Source organism: Papaver somniferum, chromosome 3 (assembly GCF_003573695.1).
Source record: "Papaver somniferum cultivar HN1 chromosome 3, ASM357369v1, whole genome shotgun sequence".
NCBI classification, from domain to species: domain Eukaryota; kingdom Viridiplantae; phylum Streptophyta; class Magnoliopsida; order Ranunculales; family Papaveraceae; genus Papaver; species Papaver somniferum.
In genome coordinates, this window is record NC_039360.1 from 33,400,275 (window position 1) to 33,424,038 (window position 23,764).

Sequence of the window (23,764 nt, forward strand, 5' to 3'; positions counted from 1 at the left end):
CATAATATTACAATATATACAAAAAAACCTTTACTCGTAATGATGAATTTGAGATGCTTAAAGATATTACAAATGTAGTACATGATGAAGATGAAGATATGGATCATGATGCGTTTCCTTTGTTAAGTAAATATCCTAGTAATACCCCAAAAATGTTTTCTAGTCAATCCCAACTGCTTAAAATCCATCTTCAAGCCGATTTGCTGAAACTCCAATTGAAAATCAATTTCTAAACCCTTTTATGTCCCTTACGGTATCACTTTTCAACAAATATACCCTCCAAGTACAACCAAACTACAATACATGGATCGTGTTTGGTGGATTTAGCATTGATAATACCGGACTTGATAAACACAAGCCAAAAGGTTTCCTTAGAAAGAATACATCCAGTAAAAATGCCCATCAACTAAGAACACCCGCTACACCCTCATAGCAAGGTTCCAAAATGAGTAATGCATGCACTAATGTTGTTGATTATCTAAAAGAATCTCGACTGACAATCGCACCTCATCACCAATGATAAAATAAAATTATGAAAAGGTTGCTAGAGACAACACAATAACAAATTGCACATATTCAAGACACGGATGAAAGGAAAATAATGCAAATGGATCTCAGTATGTTGGCTCTAAATGAAAGACTATACTTTGATCTAAGACAAAAAGTCATTTTGGCTGAGCATATTGGTAGGCATGAACCTCCCCTATCATCATCTTCATTACAAGAAAACCCGTAACAGTTCTAATTAAAAGTTTGTTAGTTTTCATTATTGAGGTTAAATTTGAATTTTTAAATAGGTTAGTTTTATTCTTTTTATTTAAGTAATGTTGTGCTTCTGTTTCCGTTTTTATTTGAGAAATGAAGATAACATTACAAATTTAAGCTAAAATTGAACAAATACAAAATGTATTATTATGCAAATGCGAGCTAGAAAATAAAAGCCCGGTTCGCTTCACATCACCCAATCTATTGCTAAGGAAGACATGCAGAATAATCTATTCGGTGAATGAATCCGTGCCTAAAAATTCGACTGTCCGGAAGGGTCCATCATGTTTCGAACACTTTAAAGGGATGTTGGTCTATTTGTGTAACATTACTCAGCGAATCAAAACGTTGGACAATGATCATTTCCATCCATCCACCGACAAACACATCAGTTATCTTCACAATTTCGGTTCGCCTAGTGGAAACTCTCATTGAAAATATCTCATCTATCATTATTCCCCTCAAATCCTTTTCAAGATCATAGGAGATCACTCCTATGAAATTAGTTTGACCAACAGTTATATCAATTATGGTACCATCCAATCTTACTTCTCTGGCCCTAAGAGATCCCATGTCAACCATAGCCAACAAAAACCGAGATGTAAGTGGTCTCCATGGATTCTCATACAGTGGACTCAATTATTCCATTTCATCTATACACATGTTAGTTAGTCTTGTAATAGATGGCCTTACCCCAGCTGCCAAGACAAATGTTTCTATCTTATCTTCCAGTCGTCCTTTGAAAGCCATATTGGATCCCCTATTGCTACAAGTTGCAGCTACAAGAAAGTTTGCTAGGCAATGTCCTTTTTGAGAGATTTTTTCTATCTCCACACCATCGATATACACGGTACTCATTACTCGGTTTCTCACTTGACGCCCATTGGGTAAAAATCTCCATCCATGCTTAAGTTAGTTAAACTATGATATATATTCTTTATATATATATATTAAAAAAATATTTTATAAAAACAGATTATGTCAACCCGATAATGTGGTCATAATATCTTAATATATTTCTTGACTATAATACTATAACTTTAGTATAAAAATGCAATTTTTGTTGTTACACAAATAAATAAATAATGTCACATAGTTTTAGGCTTGTTGATGAAAGTTATAGTTTTCTTTTAAAAGTTTGACGAGGAAATTTTAAGAAATAGTTGGACAAGATCAATTGAAATTTGGGTTGATTTTCATGTGCTAATTATATAATTTTTAAAAGGTTATTTTTATTGTTGGTTTATAATATCATTTATGTCGTTAAATATATCATATATAGTTGGTCATTTGAGAATATTACATTTCAATCTATGCTCGAGTTTATTGGAACACTCTCATAGATCTACTCTAGCTATCTTATTTATAGTGAGCGGCACACCCTAAAGTAAACTATAGCATATCTGCCCTTATCAAATATAAGAGCTCAATAATCATATAACTCCCTCGTATTATATATATTCTCACACCTTTATTACACTATAAATTTGGAGAAGTTTAGACCCAAACAAGATTGCAATTCAAGGGGACGATGGTATTGTCGAGAATTACTCGTTTCTATTAAACTAATACAAAAACGATTGACCATGCAATCTTCTTCTTGTACAGATCATTACACGGAGAATTTATTTGTACGCTCCAAATGATGGCGAATACTGATTGGTGTGTGAGTATTTTCTGTATTTATTATGGATCTTTTATTTTCTGTATTTTCAGCATTTACAGATTACATGATGTTTGTCATATAGGGGTGCCCCACATATAGGTAATTTTTTTTGGATGCCTTATTTGACTGCCGAGATGTGCTGGACCAGTTGGAACGTAATACTCATATGCATACACAGAGACTAGAATAGATACCCATAAATATAAAGAGGAAAAAGAATATGTAAGTTAGCCTCATCAGTTCACATCTAATTTTGTAGAAAAATATGTAAGTTATCCTAACTAGCTAAGCCTAAGCAACTTAGAAAATGAAAAATGAAGAGATGTGTAAACATGACTTTACAGGTAAACGAAATGGAAAACGATTACAGAGAATAAGCAGTTCGGTTTGTCGATCCTACATATTTCCTTCCTTCTTGATGAAGAGAAGAAAACTTCGATCAGAATCATTTATGTTTTTGTTTTCGAACGGTTAAAAATCAAAATTGGCCCCCCTTCTTGATGAAGAAAACGAAAGAAAGATTAACCAGTACCTCTTTCAACGTACGTACACTCAATACCACCTCTGTCATTCTTGTTTGTTGTCATTAAGAAAAGATGCTTGGAGATATCGGTTTCGGATATACTAGGAAATACCACCTCTGCTGCTCCTTTCTTTAAGAAAAGATGCTTGCGAAAAGTGTTTTCGATATACTAAGAAATAGTTGGACAAGATCAATCGAAATTTGAGTTGATTTTCATGTGTTAATTATATATTTTTTAAAGGGTTATTTTTATTGTTGGTTTATAATATCATTTATGTTCGTTAAAGGTATCATATATAGTTGGTCATTTGAGAATATTACATTCCAATCTATGCTCGAGTTTATTGGTTCGGTATTACTCATATATATACACATATACTAGAATAGATACCCATAGGTATAAAAAGGATAAAAAATATGTAAGTTAGTCTTATCTGTTTATAGCTGATTTTGTAGAACAATAAACTACAAATTTATACGTCATATAAGGTATTTTTATGAAGAATTCCTTAACCTTAAAAACCGTATATATAAAACTGGTGGGCTAAATATATTCAATAGTTGTTTAAACTTGACTAGAACAATATGATAATTGAATGCAGACGATCCTAGTAGTAAACAATGATCCTGTTATGAGTAACTTGAGTATGAACACTGCTGCTGATTCCGACAATAGTTACTCATTCGATAATTCTGGAACCAATGATGAGTTATACTCAGTAGGTGAATTTATTTTGAGCATAAAACCATGATGATCTTAGTGCGGATCTCAATTCTTTAAAAAGAACATCTACTGACATAGGTTGATTTGTTATTTATATCTTATGTTGGCTTATGTTGATCACTCTTATTCAGTGGTGTGTGTGTTCCTTTTGATATTAATTTTGATTGTTGTTGTAGTAATGAGGTTCAAACTCTCGGACTTGTGAAGATTAAATTTAAAGATTTAATAAAATTATATACAAAAATATTAACAAAGTGGGCGAGAGGTAACCAAGACACTAGAATCCACTATTACACATGAATGATGTCAAATATTTCATAACTCTAATTATCCTTTTAATCCTTTATTTATTAATCCACAAATAATCAAACATATTCTCAAAAATTAATTGTATCCCTTAAGCATAGATTATCTAACCAAAGCATAACCTATCTAATTGAATCACAACTAATGAAGAAAATTATGTAAACTTTTAAGAACTCTGCAAATGCAGTGATTGAGTGAATTATAATTAAATATTAGAGAAAATGAAATAGTTACCCATTGTTCATGTGTGAATAGCTTCATCCATTGCCTTGGTTACGAGAGAATTAGCTTCTCATCATGTTGGAAAACCTCTCAAAGAATTTCATTGATGCTCAAAAATGGTTTACAAATGATGAGAATATGAGAAATACAATAAAACCGGGTTTGTAACAATTATATTTGTTACAAACCAGAGAACTACGACCGTCAGTGACAAAATAAGACTGTTGTAGCTGTGTCGCAAATGCTATAGAAAATAAGTCTGCCTGATGTACGACCCACATGTGTGAGTCGTTATTACTGTAGGAAAACGACTGCTGGTGCAGGTCCGTTCTTCATGTTCTTCAGTGTTCTTCAATGGCAGCAGCAGCAGCAGGTGGTCTCTCTGCAAATTCGATTTTTTTCACTCTGTGGTGCTCTAAACTTCTCCCAATCTCTCCCCCTCACTTCTCTATGATCCCCTCACCCTATATATACTCAAAAACAACAGAATATCACGCCATAACTCTCACAAATTTTCATTAAACTCGGCAATGAAGAAAAATATTCTAGGAATATTTTCTTCCCTGTTTTAGCTTCTAACGTGTTTCTACAGCTGCAAAATCTCCTCATTTATATTCTTCACGGTCCAGAGTGTTGCTAGAGCCATCATACACGAGCAGAACACGCATAAATCTTCCAAAACCCGTGAACTATTCTTCTCATGCATGGGATGCCCTGATTCCTTGTCACGGATTTTCCAGCCAAATTTGATCGAAACAAACACGCATACCAGCTCTTTTATGACATATCACAACTACCCATGAAGTTTCAGCCCTTTAGTCCACCTAGAACATCTTCAAATTTCGATCGAAACATCCTCAGAGAGCTGCCACATTTTTCCCGCCAATTTTTAAGTTTCAAATGAAGAAGATGGTGTCCCCCTAACCAGTTGTGGGGTGCGAATAACAGCTGCCTTTTGGGGGTGCCCCTTAGCCAAATATGGGCTCCGTATAGCAAGTGTCCTCCGGGGGTGTTCCGAGTGATTTTTCGAGCCGATTTTTCCAACAATATTTATTTTCCAAAAATACCTAAAAATACACAAAACACCATAATAAAGACGAAAACGAGTACCAACAATACGAAACATTGAGGACAAATTAGACACATAAATGCGTCTACCACCTTTTATTTCTAATTTTCTTAAATTTCATCTTACTGTAACAACCTAATACCTCCATGCTTATATATGAAAGAAGTTTAGTCTTAATAGATTCATTTCATGCTTGTTATCTTTTTGCATAATTGTGAGGTATGTAAAGTCTGATCATTTCAATTGTATACCCAACAATATGTTGTGCTTTGGAACATAGGTGTTTCTATGTCATTCTATGATGATGCACTGCCAGTCTTATCATCTAATGTAATCAGTTATCCTTTCAAATATCAATATTCATTTGAAGTCTTGGTAAGCTTCTTATCAGCAGTTACTACAAATTCTTTCAACTTTTGTTTATGCTCCTCAAGGATTTATCAGCTCTTTCGAATGGGCCTCTTGTTGCAACATCGGAATATGACGAGATAAAATAAACGGGGGCAAAAAACCACTTCCCCATATTTTCTGGGGTGTTGGTTGTTTATTGTTGATTGTGGTGAGGGTTCTAAGGAGTTTTCTGGTGGTCGATGGTGGTAGGTTTTTGTTTTCTAATGGTGATAAGGTTTCCATGGTATTTATATATCCGCAAAACATCATCATTTTAATCTCAAATCAAACCCCTAGAGAATAATAAAAAAAGTTCTTACAATGTAACACCCATAGCTTTTCGAAACACTATGTTGAATCTTACCCTTAGAAATCTCAATCTCGAATCCAGAAAAGAAAAAGAAAGTTCAATAGGGGCATAATTTATATTTGGAGATCATAACTAAAAACGTAACTGGAAAACCGATAATAAACCACCGACATGATAAACCTGATTTCATCAATGTGTACAAACCAACATAGATCTTAACTAATTGAAAAAGAAAAAAATAAAAAGTTTAAGTAACATAGGATAAGAACCTCTAGCTGGAAATGGAATCGATTAGTTGGAAACTTATTATCCTTTAGCTAGGAACTTACCTACAAGTAACACTTTTTTTAGGTGCTTTGCAGAAGTTATTTTCCTTTGTCAGACTACAAGCAAATCCCCTTTCGCCACCTAGATGGCCAACAGGGTCTTCCATGAATCTGGCTGTTCTGACTTTTATCAAATGCATATTTATCCACTTTAAACTCAGTCGTCGATTTTGTCGTTACATGTACGTGTATTTTCCTTAGCGGGTGGTAAACAACTCGTTTTAGGATAAAGTAATTTTTGGATTTAAATTTAATATTAACATAACCGTATTTCATCCCCAAGATGCTTCAAAACGGGTGGACGGGGTGGACGGGAAAGATTTTTGTTAGTTGGTTTTGTAACCATTACCATGTACGGTATTATTCATGAAATCACTAAATTTTTTTGGCCATCTATATCTTGTTAATCCTGATTCTTATTTACTATAGAAAGAGCGAAGTATCGATGTAGAAACCTAAAAAACGGGGAAATCAAGCTTTGGGTAATTTTAAGTTGACCTCACATCGCTTATTCCACTAAATCATACGACTTGAATAATATCACAAAATAAGAAACAAAAATTGATTTTTTTAACAAAATTAAAAAATAATAGAAAACGAAATAATCGTAGAAATAAAATTTTGCTAAAGAAAATTGTAGATTAGGCGCATCACATGAGATGGCAAAGGAAATTGTAGATTCAAGATATAAAAGGGAAAATTGGGAATATGCCCCAGAATACGGTGTCATGTTGGGGATATTCCTCATGATTCCAATTCTTGGTAATATGCCCTAAGATAACGGATTATATCCAAAAAGTTATGTAAGTCAATATATCGAACATTGACCCAGCCAAAAATCGTAGTATGAATGAGATGAAAAATCTATTTTTAGAGAAATATTTTCCTGCTTCAAAAGCAGCCTCTGTTCGTAAGGAGATTAGTGGTGTTCTTCAGATTACCGGGGAGTCTCTTTATGAATATTGGGATAGGTACAAAAAGTTGGTGGCGAGTTGCCCTCACCACAACATATCACCAACACTCATCATTCAATATTTATACGAAGGATTACTTCCAGAGCAACGAAATTTGATTGATGCGACTGCTGGTGGTTCACTTACTGAAAAGACAATCTCGCAGGCAACCAGTTTGATTGAGAGCATTGCTTCGAATGCTCAATAATTTTATGCCAGAAATGACTCAAATGTCAGAAGAGTTAGCAATATGGAGCGGCAACAAATTGGGCGATTCAAGATCAAAAATACTGAACCTTGAAGGAGAAATATAACTCCGCGACTGATTGGTGATTGATTTAGAGAGTTATTTGATCAAAATAATGATGAGGCTCTCAACACCCTTTAACTGTAAATGTATCACTAGATTCACTACCATGATTGATTGAATTAATATTGATTTTTTCTTAAAACGATGAACGGGTACATTTTGATAATGTCGAGTTGTAATTTTATTAGTTTGATTTCATCAATTGAATCTCCAGGGTTTTCAGATGCAATTAGGGTTCTTATATGAAATCGGGGATTCTTCATAATTACTAGTAATATCAAATCATTGGAAACATGTGATGTTTTTCATTCTTTTATTCTTGTTAAGTATTCATAGTCAATCATTTTAGTTAACATGGAAACCGATCCTTGTATAATTGTCATTGTCAAATTTTCTTTGGGTGATTTTGAATTGGTTTATGGAGATATTTAAACTTCTTTCATCAACTAACCTGATCTAGGTGATGCTGACTTTTTTTAATCGACTTTAATTTTGATAAATTTTTGATCATCAGCTAATGCGAAAACAAAACGGTGAAGAAGATGGTTCGATTTCATCCATGTGGTCTACACATGCGATAGAAGAGTCGTGTATTTCTCTGTCTCGCACGTTTATCTCACATGTATGCACATATTGACTAGTTAACGATTATGGATGGAAACTTCGATGGCTGGGACATATTACCGAGAACTGGAATCTTGGGCATATCCCCAAGATGACAATAGATTTTGGGACATATTCCCAATTTCCCCTATATAAAACACGGGTACACTAATCCATTTAACTTAAACCAAATGCTACATGTTCATAATTATATGGATTCATTTCATGGTTGTTCTTTTTTGTTTTTTTGATCATGCAACAATCGACATTGGTAGTGACTTTGGTAATTGATCAGAAACCAATATGTAGAAGTAACCCATCACTCCAGTATGTTTACTGCTGCTACTATAATTCGACTCAAAAACTAAAGTTTCTCCATCAAGTATCTTCACAGATCCAGGTTGAGGATAACAAGTTGACATCCCTACTAGGTACCCATCTTTATTGCCGGCTTCTACTCCATCTCCATATACTGGCATTGAAGTGCATATGAGTCGACCGTCCTAATCAATTCATGCAAAATAAATCGACTTATTCTCGATACATATGATAGGCCGACAATTGGCTATAAAGGAAGAATTTAACCTTTTCATTTTTGTTACCTCTCCATAAAGAGCTGAACCAATTCCACCAAAGTGCTGATGCGCAACACCATAGATAAGATAACCACCAGTGGGAAGAACCACGCTTGTCTTCTTATTTTCTACGCAGATAACATCTCTATCTACACCAGTACTATCACACGCCTCAATATCATATTCTACTTGACATACTGCTTCTGAATGGTTCCCTTTGATCGCCGTGTAGGTGATATCAAAAATGTAAATCCTAACAGGACAAATGCTCTCTTCCCAGTTCACCCACTTTACAGTATATCTCAGGTAGAACCTTCTCTTGTTGCCTGTGAAACCTTCTCTTGACTTGCACGTGGTATCGTCATAGTAGCACTGCAGGCCCCCAGCGTAACCTGGTGGCAGTGGTTGGCCGTACTCATCCTTTGTAACATTAAACAGATCACACTTGCATTCTGTGCATCCTAGCCGATCCTCCTGTTGAGTGTTAATGTAATGTTCAAATGTAATAGGAGTGTAAGAATATAAGTAGTAGTAGAATTGTATGGACAATAGATATCCACATGTCATCTTATCTCTATGGTCTTATATTGACCATGTGTAGAGAGAGAAATTATTATGAAGAAAGAAATCAAAGAAAATAGAGTGAGTAGAAACTATTAGTTTCTGAATCCTTCATGATCAAAATCCTTCTTAATCATCATCATAAATTCAATCAAATATCTAATAATTGATATCAGAGCTTAGATCTACTAGATTTGATCTTAGTGAGTGAAAAAAAATCAATTTCTACCCATCAAATCTCAAAAATCAGCAACATTCAAAGTTTTTAAAATCTAGATCTAGAAAAGAAAAAAACCCAATTTTTCAATCAATCTTCAATTAAATCAATGGCAAGTAGTAGCTACTCAAATCAATACATTCAACAACCTTCAATACCAATTTTTCATGGAGAAAATTATGATTTTTGGGAAATTAAAATGAAAACCTTGTTTATGTCTCAAGAAGTGTGGGAGATTGTTCAAGATGAGTATGATGAAATTGAAGATACTTCAACTACAGATCAAACCCAAAAGGATTTGCTTAAGGAGAGTAGGAGGAAGAATGCAAAAGCATCCATGTAAATCCAACAAGGAGTTGGAGACAGAATTCTACCAAGAGTAATCTATTCTTATAAAGCTAAAGAAGCTTGAGATCTTCTACAACAAGAGTATGGAGGCAATAAGAAGGTAAGAGAGTTAAAATTACATTCATATAGAAGAGATTTTGAGAATCTTAAAATGAATGATAATGAATGTTTAAATGAGTTTTCATCTAGAGTAGTTGAAGTTGTTAATAATATGATGATGTGTGGTGAAAAGATGGAGGAAATAAGAATTTGTGAGAAGATATTGATGTGCTTGCCGGAAAAATTTGAACCCATTGTGGTGGTTTTGGAAGAGACTAAAGATTTTTCCACATTGAAGTCACAAGAACTATGGGCATCTTTGAAGGTGTATGAGCAAAGGTTGTTAAGACACTCCTAAAAGTCAATTGAGAGTGCATTTCAATCAAAATTCAACTTGGATTCAAAAAATTCAGCAATAAAGAAAAATGAGTACAAGGGTGAATCAACATCAAACTTCAAAGGAAACGGAAAATGGAAGAAAGGAGGAGCTAATTCCAACAACTATATAAAGAGTGATTCGTCTCAAGTACCAAGATGCAATTTTCTCAAGAAGAATGGTCACTTGGAGAAAAATTGTTGGAACAAAAGAAAACCACAATGTCGCAATTGCAAAAGGTATTGACATTTGGAGAAAGATTGTAGATACAAAGAAGATGAAGAACAAGGTGGTAGAGCCGAAGAAAAAAAGGATAAACAAAATTTGTTTTATGCTTGTCAAAGCGTCATGGTAACTTCTAAAAGTGAAGTTTGGTTTGTGGATAGTGGTTGCACAACTCATATGTCCGGTGATAAAAGCTTGTTTGTGGATATGGATACATCCATAAATTCTTTAGTGAAGATGGATGATGGAAATATGGTTCAAGCTAATGGAAGAGGTACAATATGTGTGCAAACTATTAATGGAGGAAAATACATTAGAGATGTGTTATATGTTCCGGAGTTGGCACAAAATTTGCTTAGTGTTGGGCAACTTTTGGAGCTTGAGTACGCCGTCAATTTTGAAGATGGATATTGCACCATTTATGACAAGAAGCACAACAACAAGAGACAAGTCATGAAGAGTATAAAAATGGAGAATAATAGAAGCTTTCTAACTGTGTTTGAAAAGCAAAAAAATATTGCAATGAGGATGGAAACCATTGATGAAACATGGTTATGGCATAAAAGACTTGAGCATTTGAATTTCAATAGCCTCAAGGTGCTTTCCAACAAGAACATGGTGCAAGGACTTCCACAACATATCAACCACAAGGATGGAGTGTGTGAAGGTTGTGCACTTGGGAAGCAACATCGCCAACCATTCCCAAAAAACATGGCATGGAGAGCGAAAGAACTTCTTGGTTTGGTACATACCGACGTGTGTGGACCAATGAAGACACCAACTCATGGAGGTAATAGATACTTCATTTTATTCATTGATGACTTTACTCGTATGACTTGGGTCTACTTCATGAAATAAAAGTCCGAAGTTTTTAGCATCTTCAAGAATTTTAAAAGCCTTGTTGAAAAGAAAAGTGGTCACTACATCAAAGTTTTGAGAAGTGATAGAGGCAAAGAGTACAACAACAAAGAGTTTGATAAATTTTGTGAAGATGAAGGCTTGGAAAGGCAACTAACCGTGGGTTATAATCCTCAACAAAATGGTGTTTCCGAGAGAAAGAACCAAACCGTGATGGAGATGGCGAAGTCCATGCTTCATGAGAAGGGTATGCCTAAAGAGTTTTGTACCGAAGTCGTTAACACCGCCATCTACTTGATGAATAGGTATCCAACAAAATCCGTATGGAACCAAACTCCTTTTGAAGCATGGAGTGGGAGAAGTGATAGACACATTTTTGTGTCTAAATTGTCCATAATTTCATGTATTGTTGGTACTCGATTTTTGTACTTATTATGGTATTTTATGTGTTTGTAGGCATTTTCGGGAAATAAACATTATTGCAAAAATCGGCTCGAAAAGTTGTCTAAAGCACCCGGAGGACACATGTTATTCGGACTAGCACTGTTAGATAAGGGGCACTCGATTACTAAGGGGCACCTCAACGGATAAGGAGCACCTTCCTTACTATTCACACCCCATAAGGCAAGTGCTAAAGGGACACCGGCACAGGATTAGGGGGAGGTCATCTTCTCCATTTGAATTTGGAATTTGGCGCGAAAAGCTATTATCAAAACACCAAAATTAGGGTTCGTGATTTGAAGGCGTTTTAGGGAGATTCAATGGCTAAAATCAAATGGGTTTGTTGCTAGGGACTAAACAGGGCTGGTAAGGTCCTTATAATCGATTAGATTTGGCCAACGAATCGTGTGGAAGCAAAACATGAGTGAGGGAAGACTTTGGTATTCCTACTTTCACGAGGGTTTATATTCTCTTTCCGAGTTATTCTATGGTTGGCACGAGCCTGGAGTGTGTATGGATCATTTTGTTTTCAATATTCGGCGTGTTGAATGGAGTTAGGAAGCTGCAGACGCGTGAGAAGGAAAATCAGGGAAGAAAATATTCCAAGAATATTTTTCTTCACTGTCGAGTAATGGGAGATTTCGTGGGGTAATGAGGAGTTATCCTTGGCCCTGTTGATTATAAATACAACTCTGGGGTAGCGAAGAAGGGGGACGGAGAGTTTGGGGTCTAGAGGAGAGCTCAGGAGGCCAGAATCAAGAGTTTACAGAGGCTTTCGTTTATGAACAGTGACAACGACAGCCACCCGAGGGTCGCAGAGTTACAACAACAACAGTTCTTTTCTATCGTTTTTTGTAACAGTGTTTTGCAACAATTATAAACGTTGCAAACACCCAATTTTCATCATTTTCTCCATTTCATCATTTGTACACCTACTTTGAGCAATGAAATCAACTTTTGAGCGTGTTTCCAACATCATGATGAGGTAAACCCAATCCTTGGGGCTATGGAGGAAGCCATTGTTTCGGTAAAAGTGATATATTTCTATTAATTAATTACAACAACTCTATTATGATTTTTGCATTGAACTAAAATTTGTTTATATGATTTTGATTAGTTAGGTGTATTTTCTCTTGATAGAATATGCTTGCTTTAGGGTTTTGATATTCTATGCTTGGACTAACATCTATTCCTTTGGAAATCTACATGTCTAGGCAATACTATTAGAATCAATTTGAATGTTGAGTTGCATAATTATTGTTTCATTAAATCACTAATATCAACCAATGGTGGAATCCTAGCCCCATTCTCTCCATAATTTTCACAACATCTTTTTAATTTAGTTCGCTATTTTTATTTATTAAAAAAATCTAAAAATCCGCTTTCACAAGTCTTGAACGAATCATATTACTACAACAACTTTGAAAACACATGAAGAAGACCATCGGTAAGGCATCTCAAAGTTTTTGGTAGTGTGTGTTATTCTCAAATTCCAAAGGTGAATAGAAAAAAGCTTGATGAATCAAGTGATAAATGTATATTTCTTGGCTATAGCCTCCAATCAGAAGGTTATAGGTTGTTTAGCTTGAAAAACAACACAATGATCACAAGCCGTGATGTCTTGTTCGATGAAGGTGCTTCATGGAATTGGGAAGAAGGTAAAATTGAGAAGAGAACCGTTATTCTTGATGATGAACAATAAAATTAAGCAACAAAAGAAGTTGGAGAAGGTGAAGAAGAAGGTGAAGAACTACCTCAAACACCCCTAAATGCAAGGTTTAGAGCATCTCCAAGTATGTCTCCAAGTAATAGTGCATCAACATCACCATCATCGGCACTAAGGAAGATGAATAGGTTGAGTGAAGTGTATGAAAGATGTAACTATTGTACGGTTGAACCGGAAAATTTTGAAGAAGCATCAAAAGAACAGGTATGGGTAAAATCCATGGAAGAATAAGTTGTTGTCATTAATGATAACGACACATGGGAGAAAGTAGCAAGGCCAAGTGATAAAGAAGTTATTGGAGTGAAGTGGATCTAGAAGGTTAAGTACAATGCGGATGGAACGGTTCAAAGATACAAAGCAAGGATGGTGGCAAAGGGCTACTCACAACAACCCGGTATCAACTATAATGAAACGTTTGCATCGGTTGCTCGTCTTGACACCATTAGAGCCGTGATTGTTATGGCTTCCCAAAAAGGTTGGTTACTTTATCAATCTGATGTAAAATCGGAATTTTTGAATGGAAAACTCTATGAAGAGGTCTATGTAGAACAACCATAAGGTTTTGTGGTGGAAGGAGAAGAAGATAAGGTGTACAAGTTAAAGAAAACTTTGTACGGCCTAAAGCAAGCACCAAGAGCTTGGTATAGTGAGATAGATGGATACTTCAAAAGCAACACTTCAACAAAAGCAAGAGTGAGCCTACACTATATGTGAAGACAAAAGGTACGTCTATTCTCATCGTTGCCTTGTATGTTGATGATCTTATCTTTACGGGAAATGATGCTCATATGATTGAGCAGTTCAAGAGAGAAATGATGATGAAATATGAGATGAGTGACATGGGTTTGCTCAAGTACTTCCTTGGTATAGAAGTTCATCAAAGTGAAGATGGAGTGTTCATTTCTCAAAGCAAGTATGCCGAAAAGGTGGTGAAGAAATTTTGTATGCTTGGTTGTAACCCCACATCTACACCACTTGTAGTGAATGAGAAACTCAAGAAAGATGATGGAGGAAGAAAAGTTGATGAGACTTATTATAGAGGTCTTATTGGAAACTTGTTGTATCATACACATACAAGACCCGACATCATGTTTGCTTCAATTATGATTTCTAGGTTCATGAGTTCACCTAGTCATCTACATCTTGGCACGGCAAAGAGGTTGTTGAGGTACATACAAGGAACAATGAATTTTGGAATCATGTATTCTAGAAATTTGGATGTCAAATTAGTTGGCTATTGTGATAGCGACTTGGGAGGGTGTATTGATGACATGAAGAGTACATCGGGGTATGATTTTTCTCTTGGTTCGGGCATATTTACTTGGCATCGAAGAAGCAAGAAACCGTAGCTCTATCCACGGCGGAAGCGGAGTACATTTCGGCATCAATAGCTACATCTCATGTTGTATGGCTAAGAAGAATCATGGAAGATATTCAAGAGAAACAAGAAGAGTGCACCAAAATTTTTTGTGACAACAAATCCGCAATTGCTATGTCCGAAAATTCGGTTGAGCATTGTAGAGCAAGGCACATCAAACTCAAGTATCACTTCATTCGAGAAGCGGTTGAAGATGGTGAGACAAAACTCAAGTATTGCAAGACGGAAGACCAATTGACGGACATATTCACCAAGGCACTTCCCAAAGGCAAGTTCCAAAACTTTAAGAAATTACTTGGAGTTGTAAAACATCACATTAAGGAGGAGATTGTTGAGTGTTAATGTAATGTTCAAATGTAATAGGAGTGTAAGAATATAAGTAGTAGTAGAATTGTATGGACAATAGATGTCCACATGTTATCTTATCTCTATGGTCTTATATTGACCATGTATAGAGAGAGAAATTATTATGAAGAAAGAAATCAAAGAAAATAGAGTGAGTAGAAACTATTAGTTTCCCACTCCTTCATGATCAAAATCCTTCTTAATCATCATCATAAATTCAATCAAATATCTAACACCTCCACACCACACGTATCGATTGTGTGTACATTAAGTAGCCATCTCTCCTCGTACCCGTCTGGGATCTCCCCAGCATTACCAACCTCTATCCCATAGGGATCTGGCAAGTGTAACGTGTTTTTGCGAGATTCTGAAGGTCCGAAGTACTGGACGATATTATTACACACACCGCTGTTTTTCACGATAATGAGATGAAGCTGGTCAGGATCATTTTTCTCGGGCATTTCTGCATCCTTGAGAGCATAGTATCTTACAGCTACCCAGTGGTGAAGATAAGTTTCATACAGAGGAACAGAATTTCCAGACTCGTCAACTACTTCAACGCTGAAACCCTTAATAGCAATATGACCTCTTGGAAAATCGACATTAAAGTAGTATTTGAAATTCACAGATCCTGGTCCTAGTACAAACTTCGGGGACAGGAAGACAGCGGATTTCTCCTCGTTCACTTTTCTGAACTTGAGTTGTTAAGCTTGAAGCTTGAACATGCAGAATAAGTGTGAGTAACACACCAAGCCAAAGTAGATGCAGCATAAAATGCCGCGCCATTTTTTTCCTGTCAGCAGTGCATGAAAAATTATTCTCAATCCAACAAGTAAGCTTAAAACGCAAGATACTAGTATGCTTGAAACCCACTAATTATCTTATTCCGCTAATTCCGGGAGACAAATAAGAAAACGATGAATTTCGTCATGGTCTCCGTACCTGATTTCTTTTCCTCAGCTTCCTTAATTGCCTCCTTGCTGATATGCCACTTCTTAAATAAGACCAGCTAGCTTATCACAGGCACAACTAGTCCAAAAAGAGAATTGTGTACCCAGACAAGAACGTGTAACTATGTGCCTAACATGGAATTGATAGTACTCCACTTTTTTGCTGTAAAATCAAAGGTTTCTAAATATGTCTGACAGTTATCATGCACCTAACTCCTCAAAGGAGATTAAAGTACAAAGGTGGAGGGTATTTGTACCCTTCTACTAATTCCATTTTGAGTAATTCTGCATAGTACATACACTGAGAAAATAGACCCGGATACGCTATTCCAACGCACGAATCTACAAATACTGAGCATATAGGTACTGTAATGAATGCAACAAAAGTTGAAATTTCATCCATTTTCTAGAAACAGAAATATAAAGGGATACAATTGACGGAAAACTAAACGAACGATAGAGCATTGTTATATGCTTCATAAGGCGGGTGTTACAAGTCTCCAAGACTAGTGAACTAACAAAGAAGCACACATATTCCACTTTCAGTTACTCGGCTCCACCCAAGCCTTGCCGTATATACGTGTATGTATATATAGCTAGCTTTTATCTGAGTTCTCTGAGCTAAAAAGAGCAAAGCAAACCCTAGTTGTTTTGTCTCTCAAAGCAGAAGGGGAAGAAGCGATTAGCAATGTCTGCGCTTCCAAAAGAGCTCTACCATGACATCGTTTTAAGGCTACCAGTGAAATCATTACTCGAATGTAAGTATGTTTCCAAGAATTAGTTTCAAATAATATCCGATCCTAGTTTTGTTAAATCCCACCTTAATCTCACTGTTCAGAAAAACGACTTTGGTCTCATATTCGGATGTATTTTATATAAAAACAGAGTGTATTCGAGCGTTATCATTAACTGGAGCTTCTGGTTGATTCTGACCCAACCATATTTCTTTCTCGGTGATGTTATAATTTTTTTTTGGCCAATCACAAGGAATAAAGGATTACTTAAAACAACTAAATTTTATAATATGTCACAGTATTACCAAAAATATATTAAAAAATCGTTTTGAATATATCCAATCCTAATTTAAATCCCAAATAAATAGAGAAAATCGTCCAAAAATATTAAAAATCTTAATTAAATTTAATTTTTAAATTCGAAAAATAAATTGAAACATTAATCACATCAAGATACATATTGTTCATCATGATTTGATCATAAAAGTAAATCAATCATAAAAAAAATTAAAAAATAATGTTCAATGTCCCATTACACTTCTTATAATTAAATTAATCCTAGTTACAATTCCATTATTTACTAATAAGCTAATTCTATTTGCAATTTAGAATTACAATTCATGACGACAAATCCTTGGTCAGATTTAGATCAATGACTGTAATTTAAAATCAAAATACACGGAGCTGGGAACTTACCCGTAAATTGAAGTTTTCTTCCTCTCTCTCTCGCTATAAATGAATTTTAATCCCGTCCAAATGTTGAAACAAAGGATCGTTAAAACAACATCGTGAAGGTATTTTTAAGTAAAATTTTGAGAACGCAAACAAAAAACATTAAAATGCAATACAAAACGGTGAATGATATTTTTCTTTCCATAAAAAAAGATTCTCATTCTTAAATGTGTAGAAAATGCTAAATATATCTCAATTGTGTACAAAAGCAAAAAAAAAAACATTAACTCTAATCCTGGACGTGACAAAAGATATTTAACATTTTTTGTACAAAATATATTATTTTGGTCGATAAATAAGGGATTAATTAGACAAAATATTGCAGCAAATAATATAGTTATCGGAAAATATTTTGTTATCTAAAAACATATACTAAAAACTATAAGAAATTTATTATATTTCCAAAATTAAGTTAATGAATTTTGCTGGCTTGCCTCTATATAAAGCACTCAAGAATAGGTCAAGACATTACTTGCACGTCACTTTTCTTCCACGGTATCGTTCATGTTTTTTCTTTTTCTTACTGTTTGTTGATCACTGATTTGCGTTTGTTTTTTGTTTTCCAGGTAGGTATGCTGCACGTGGCTTTTTCTTCTACGGTAGTGTTCGTGAATTTTCTTTTTCTTATTGTTTGTTGATCACTGATTTGCGTTTGGTTTTGATTTTCCAGGTACGCTCGAAAGTGTTTCATGGGAAGCTCGAAAGTGTTTATTGGAATCCTGATAAATTTCTACAAGGTAAAGGATTTGGTATATCTCTTTAGAAGCTTTGAATCTTCTTATACAAGAACCAACTGTGTAGGGTTCATTATATAGCGTCATCTAGTTTTATTAATGAAATCATCTTTTCTTCTCGGATTTTTTTTCTATGAATATGGAAATGGCATGAAATATGGGGATTTGGAGATTGAGAATGCGAGTATCCAAGCAGAAGGTCAGTGTTTTCTGTTTCTTTGGTTGCGATTGTACATGTTTTCTTGAAATTACTACAACTACAGGCAGATTGCTTTATGTTCATTCTGAAATTTGGTTGAGTAAATACTGTGATACTCAATTATAAGTTCATTCTGAAATTTGGCATGGTGGGGCGATAACGCGAGCGCTTTTCTGTTTGCAAATTGGATGTTGCGCCTTAAAATTGGACAAAATATTGCACGTTGCTTTTTCTTCTATGGTATTGATCGTGTTTTTTCTTTTTCCTATGGTTTTCACTAATTTGCGTTTGTCTTTTGTTTTGCAAGTACGCTCAAAAGCTTTTCATCTACGGTATTGATCGTGTTTTTTTTTTCTTATTATTTGTTGATCACTAATTTGCGTTTGTTTTGCAGGTATGATAAAGATTTCATGGGAAGCTCGAACGTATTTATGGGAATCCTGATAAATTTCCGCAAAGATTTGGTATATCTTTTTTGAATTTTTGAGTTTGCTTATATGCAAGTTCGATGTTGCACCTTAAAATCGCAAGTACATTCTTGCAAGAAATGTTAACTGTACTTCATAAACAGAATAATCGCTTAGGATAGCTTAGATTAAGCTGTCATATATACCATTATACATTATTAGATGAAAGAAATTTTAACCAATAATATGTTGATACCCTAACCCAGAGTCACGTCATATTTCCCATTGTATTGAGATGCTCATGTACCCGAATTTAGTTACCTGAAATCCCATTAGATGGTGGGAAGATTTCCAAACAAGACTACTGTTGGGTGTATTGAGATGCTCATGTACCGGAATTAGTTACCTGAAATCCCATTAAATGGTGGGAAGGTTTCCAAACAAGAGTACTGTTGCCGTGTACACAAGCTTTAACAAGATATCAATTAAAATAAAAACAAGGGTTTTATTCTTTTGAAATTGCAACTTACACTACCTTGGAATACCCCTAAAAACTTTATAAATAATTGCGAAAATGGTGGTGGAAAACAAACTAAAATTTTCATTTAGTTAGCGACATCAACCAGTGGGCTTGTATACTAAAAACAAACCTAATGTACGTTTGGCATACACATATTTACGATTTCTATGCAAGCTTATTTTTGAGTTTCATGGGAACTAAATTTTATGTTTTGTTGGTGCAATAATGGATATCGTTTTTGGAGCCGGTAACTCCGTCACAAGCAAGACTAAATAGTTTGCGACGTAGAAGTGTGATATTAGAGAGTAAAAATTAGAGAACACGTGGAATACATCTCGATAAGATGTATGGATACATATTATTTTTCAACGTGCATGAGATTTTAGAGTAAATTTATTTTAAATTAAATGCATTTTTTATGAGTAGTTCCGAGATCGCCAAGGATGGATCCAGAAGAGGCACGGGTAAATTGTAGCATGAAAAATTTATAAAAAATGCATTTAATTTAAAATCAAAGCTTGGGTACAGGTTGAGTTTGTGTGCAATTCCTAAATTACATACACAAAATTTATATCTCTACAAAGATGGTACGACGATGAAGCGTCAAACACGCGTGAGTATCATGCTTTTAGATTGCAAGGATAATCAAGGGACAAACACTGATCAGGATGGTCATTTGTCCTAGCAATATGTAGTTGATGCAGAAGAGCATTTTCATTTGGAAACTGATTATAGAACTGCCATACGCACGCTTTCTAACAAAGTTCATTTGGGACAATAACCTGACGCCACGTAGTAGAAGAAAAACAACAAAATGGCTGATAAGAAAAGAAGAAGAAAAACGAAATGAATTTGGTAGACTCGATTGGTCAGGAACTTGAATCCTCGGTTTGCTAGTTGCGTATTGTACAATGCTCATCATACTGCATGCAGTAGAAAGGTATTTTCTTTGTATGACTTATAGAAAAGCATGTATTTCCCTTGGATTACTCCACTGTGACAATGACACCAAATATTAAAAATGTGTTGGTTTGGATTACAAATGAGTAACCGTATACTGCGTTTAACATATAAGATGCGTGAATAATGTTATTTTTCGATGTTGTATATAACTTGGGTGACTAAGATGATTGGATAATATTGTTTTTAAAGGAAATGTGAGCACCCAACTTTATGATGGAATCTGAACCAAAAATCCAAACTAAAAATTGAAAAAGATCACTTATTGTTTTATAAATTGCATGTATATGTTTCAACCTATGAGACCGTTGTACGCGAGACATGAAGTAGATACAGTCATAAAACAAGCTTATAAAAAAATTGGCCTTGGTTTGGTTGATCAAGTCCCCCCACTGAGGAGCAATAATTCCTGGCTCCACTATCGCTTGGAGTATACTACATTTTTATTCGAAAAGACAGTTATAATTTGGAGAGACTCTACAATACGTTTCATTGGAAACCACCACGGAAATAATTATAGTTTCTACAGAAGTCAAAGTACATGAACAAATGAAAGTATTTTGGGTTCAACATGATTTGCTCCATCAAAAATACAAGTGGGTAGTACACTCTATGCAATCATGTTTTCTTAATTAATAACTTATGTGGTTCCTTGGATATTTATATTCCGGTACAATATGTAGGTAATTTTTATTTTATAATCCTTACGTCTTTTATTAACTGTCTTATTTGACTACGTCAAGACCGGTGAAAATGTCATGACTATCACTATTTAATGTTATATTATTAATAGAATCAAAACTAACGTGTGCAATATATTAAAAAAAAAGACATATCAGGTAATTTTATTATTTTGGAAATGTCTAAAAGGATCTTATAGTCATAAATATTTTTATTCAAAAAGTATAGTCACAAATATTTTTAGTTAAAAAAGGCATGAAAATAGGCCGAAAGTTTTATTAGGAATTTGATAGTCATAGATATTTTTATTTATTTAAAAAGGCATGCAAGTTGATAAGAAACATATTAAATATATTTTTTTATATATGGAGATACAATTTAAAATTTTGGATTACGTTTATATTAAAAATGATTTTATAATTTTTAAAAATAAAGGATATATTTGATAGTTTAATGAGAAAATATGTCTATAAAAATAGCGGATGAATTAAAAAGACAGATCAAAATAGAATAGAGGACAGATAAATTAAAAAAGACAGAAGGGATATTTGACTCTAATTTTTCTTTGTTATTTTAATTTTAGTTATATATTCTTTATTTAGTGATTAATTTTCATTTAAAGTATTTTTAGTTTTATGCAAAGAAAGAAAACCAAAAAAGTTATCAAGTTATCGAAAAAATTACTACATCCATTTAACCTCAATGATATACCAAAAATATTGAAGGAAACCATCGAAATTGGGGAGTTTATAACAAATGGCCAAACACAAATTCTTTGAGTAGATTATTATGTATCACTCATGAAGTACATGCATAATGATTGGGTGGACCAAAAAAGAAAAAAATATATAAAAAAAAAAGTCAAAGCATAAACTCCAAAAATTTTAAAAATATCAAAATTTGAAAAAGTACAAAGGCATAAATTTTTAATTTATTTTTCTTTTATTAAAGTGCATTTTTATTAGCTTAACGAATATTTTATTAATTTTAAGGATCATAAGCTTATTGAATTTTCATTAGTTTTTTTAGGGATCTTATTTTTTTTAATGAATTAATTAATTCTAAAACATCATAAGCGAGACACTGGTCTATGCGTAGTACGGGTGACCAACTAGTTATGATAATAGGAAAGGTCAGGTAATCTGCTCCAAGAATTATCGTTCATTAATATCATCATCGCATACAGAAAGTATGTATGATAATTCTGTTGAATCGGAGCAACCGTTCAGGTTCGAACTGTTTAAGTTCAACTGTGTTCAAGAAATTTGGTTGAGGGGTTCTTGTAATAGTTTGGTTTGCTTATGGCATGATAGTGCTTGTGAGTTCGTTCTTTGGAACCCAGCTACTGCAGAGTATAAAACACTACCTAATCCACCAAATAAGCAGGCTGGTGGTGTCCCTACTTTTTGGTTATGATTATAAGATTGACGATTACATTTTTGTATTAATAAGCTATGAACGTCTTGTGATGGCTGTTTATACGTTAAGATCTAATTCATGGAAAAGCATTGAAGTCGACCCCTATAATTTTCTCGGTTCTGGGGATGGGGTATTTGTCAATGGAACTTGTCATTGGTTAGTTGGAACCCGAAACAATTCCAAAGTTATAGTCTCTTTAGAGCATCCACAGTGGGCGATCAAACCCATTTATTTGGTCGAGGAACGAGACACAGTGGTACGGACTAAAGACTAAAATCTGGACCAAAACCCAAATTTCAGACTATATTTGGTCTGGGACCAAAACCAAAACCAAATTTGGTCGAGCGGAGATTAAAAGTTCGTCGGGAGTGGGGCGTAAGTATAAAATGCGCCTGACGAAAATTTTTGAATTAAAAAAAGAAAAAAAAATGAGGCGGACATTATATGTCCGCTCTTTGAATTTTTTTTTTTTTTATTAAAATAGAGAAAATGGGGCGGACATACTAGAGTCCGCCCCTTGAAAAGTTGTTTTCAAAATTTTTTGGTCTTTGAATTGGGCGGACATACTTAGTTCGTCCCATGAAAAAAAAATTTATAAAAAAAAGAGGGACGAACATATAGTGTACGCCTGATGAAAGTTATGTGGGACGGATATTTGAGTTACGCTCGATCAAATTTTAGTCGGGTACCGTTGCTTGTTGCCACGGACTAAACCTAAAATTTGATCTTTTTTTTGGTATTTGGTCTTTGGTTTTGATCGCACCATTGCAGTTGCCCTTAGATACCAGGAACGAGAAATTTGTAGAATTGCAACTACCAAAAGAACCTTTGAAGAATAACCATTCGCTTAGGAATGTGTGGGTGTTGGAAGGGTGTCTTAGTGCTGTGAATGCAATTGGGGTTCATTCAGAAGTATGGGTAATGCAGACTTATGGAGTTGGAGAATCATGGACTAAACGTTTTGTCATTACCCATTCCAGAATTATAAAAGAAATGTATTACTTGAGGCTGATGTGGGACTTCAAGAATGGTGAGATTTTATTAATGTCGGGCAGTAATTTAGTTTTACTTGATGCAATTTCTGGGAAGCCAAAACGTCTACGGAAAATGCTTAAAGGAATAGAGAATTATGTCGAAAGCCTAGTTTCACTCTAACTCTGGTACTTGTGTGA

At 34.6% G+C, this 23,764-nt stretch overlaps 2 protein-coding genes across 2 annotated transcripts; one reads left to right on the forward strand and one right to left on the reverse strand.

Moving 5' to 3' along the window:
• Positions 1-8,418: 8,418 nt before the first annotated feature.
• LOC113359263 lies at positions 8,419-16,609 on the reverse strand. Its single transcript, XM_026602929.1, has 4 exons — positions 16,464-16,609; positions 15,493-15,946; positions 8,770-9,213; positions 8,419-8,670 (listed from the first exon to the last, which is right to left on the reverse strand). Exons 1-4 carry the CDS (start codon positions 16,607-16,609, stop codon positions 8,419-8,421), a joined length of 1,296 nt encoding a protein of 431 aa, XP_026458714.1.
• A 285-nt stretch (positions 16,610-16,894) lies between these two features.
• LOC113359266 (F-box protein CPR1-like) lies at positions 16,895-23,747 on the forward strand. The gene is made up of 3 exons (XM_026602930.1): positions 16,895-16,964; positions 18,239-18,342; positions 23,364-23,747. Exons 1-3 carry the CDS (start codon positions 16,895-16,897, stop codon positions 23,745-23,747), a joined length of 558 nt encoding a protein of 185 aa, XP_026458715.1.
• Positions 23,748-23,764: the final 17 nt, after the last annotated feature.

Bases quoted from the DNA above. Each gene is read 5' to 3' on its own strand.
- LOC113359263 (XM_026602929.1), bottom strand. From the start codon at position 16,609: ATGGATGAAATTTCAACTTTTGTTGCATTCATTACAGTACCTATATGC. The intron at 15,947-16,463 runs GTACAAATACCC...ACTCAAGTTCAG, and splicing joins AAAATGGAATTAGTAGAAGG to AAAAGTGAACGAGGAGAAAT. The intron at 9,214-15,492 runs GTGTTAGATATT...ACTCAACAGGAG, and splicing joins TCGATACGTGTGGTGTGGAG to GATCGGCTAGGATGCACAGA.
- LOC113359266 (XM_026602930.1), top strand. From the start codon at position 16,895: ATGTCTGCGCTTCCAAAAGAGCTCTACCATGACATCGTTTTAAGGCTA. The intron at 16,965-18,238 runs GTAAGTATGTTT...TTTGTTTTCCAG, and splicing joins AGTGAAATCATTACTCGAAT to GTAGGTATGCTGCACGTGGC. The intron at 18,343-23,363 runs GTACGCTCGAAA...GCACCATTGCAG, and splicing joins GTTTGGTTTTGATTTTCCAG to TTGCCCTTAGATACCAGGAA.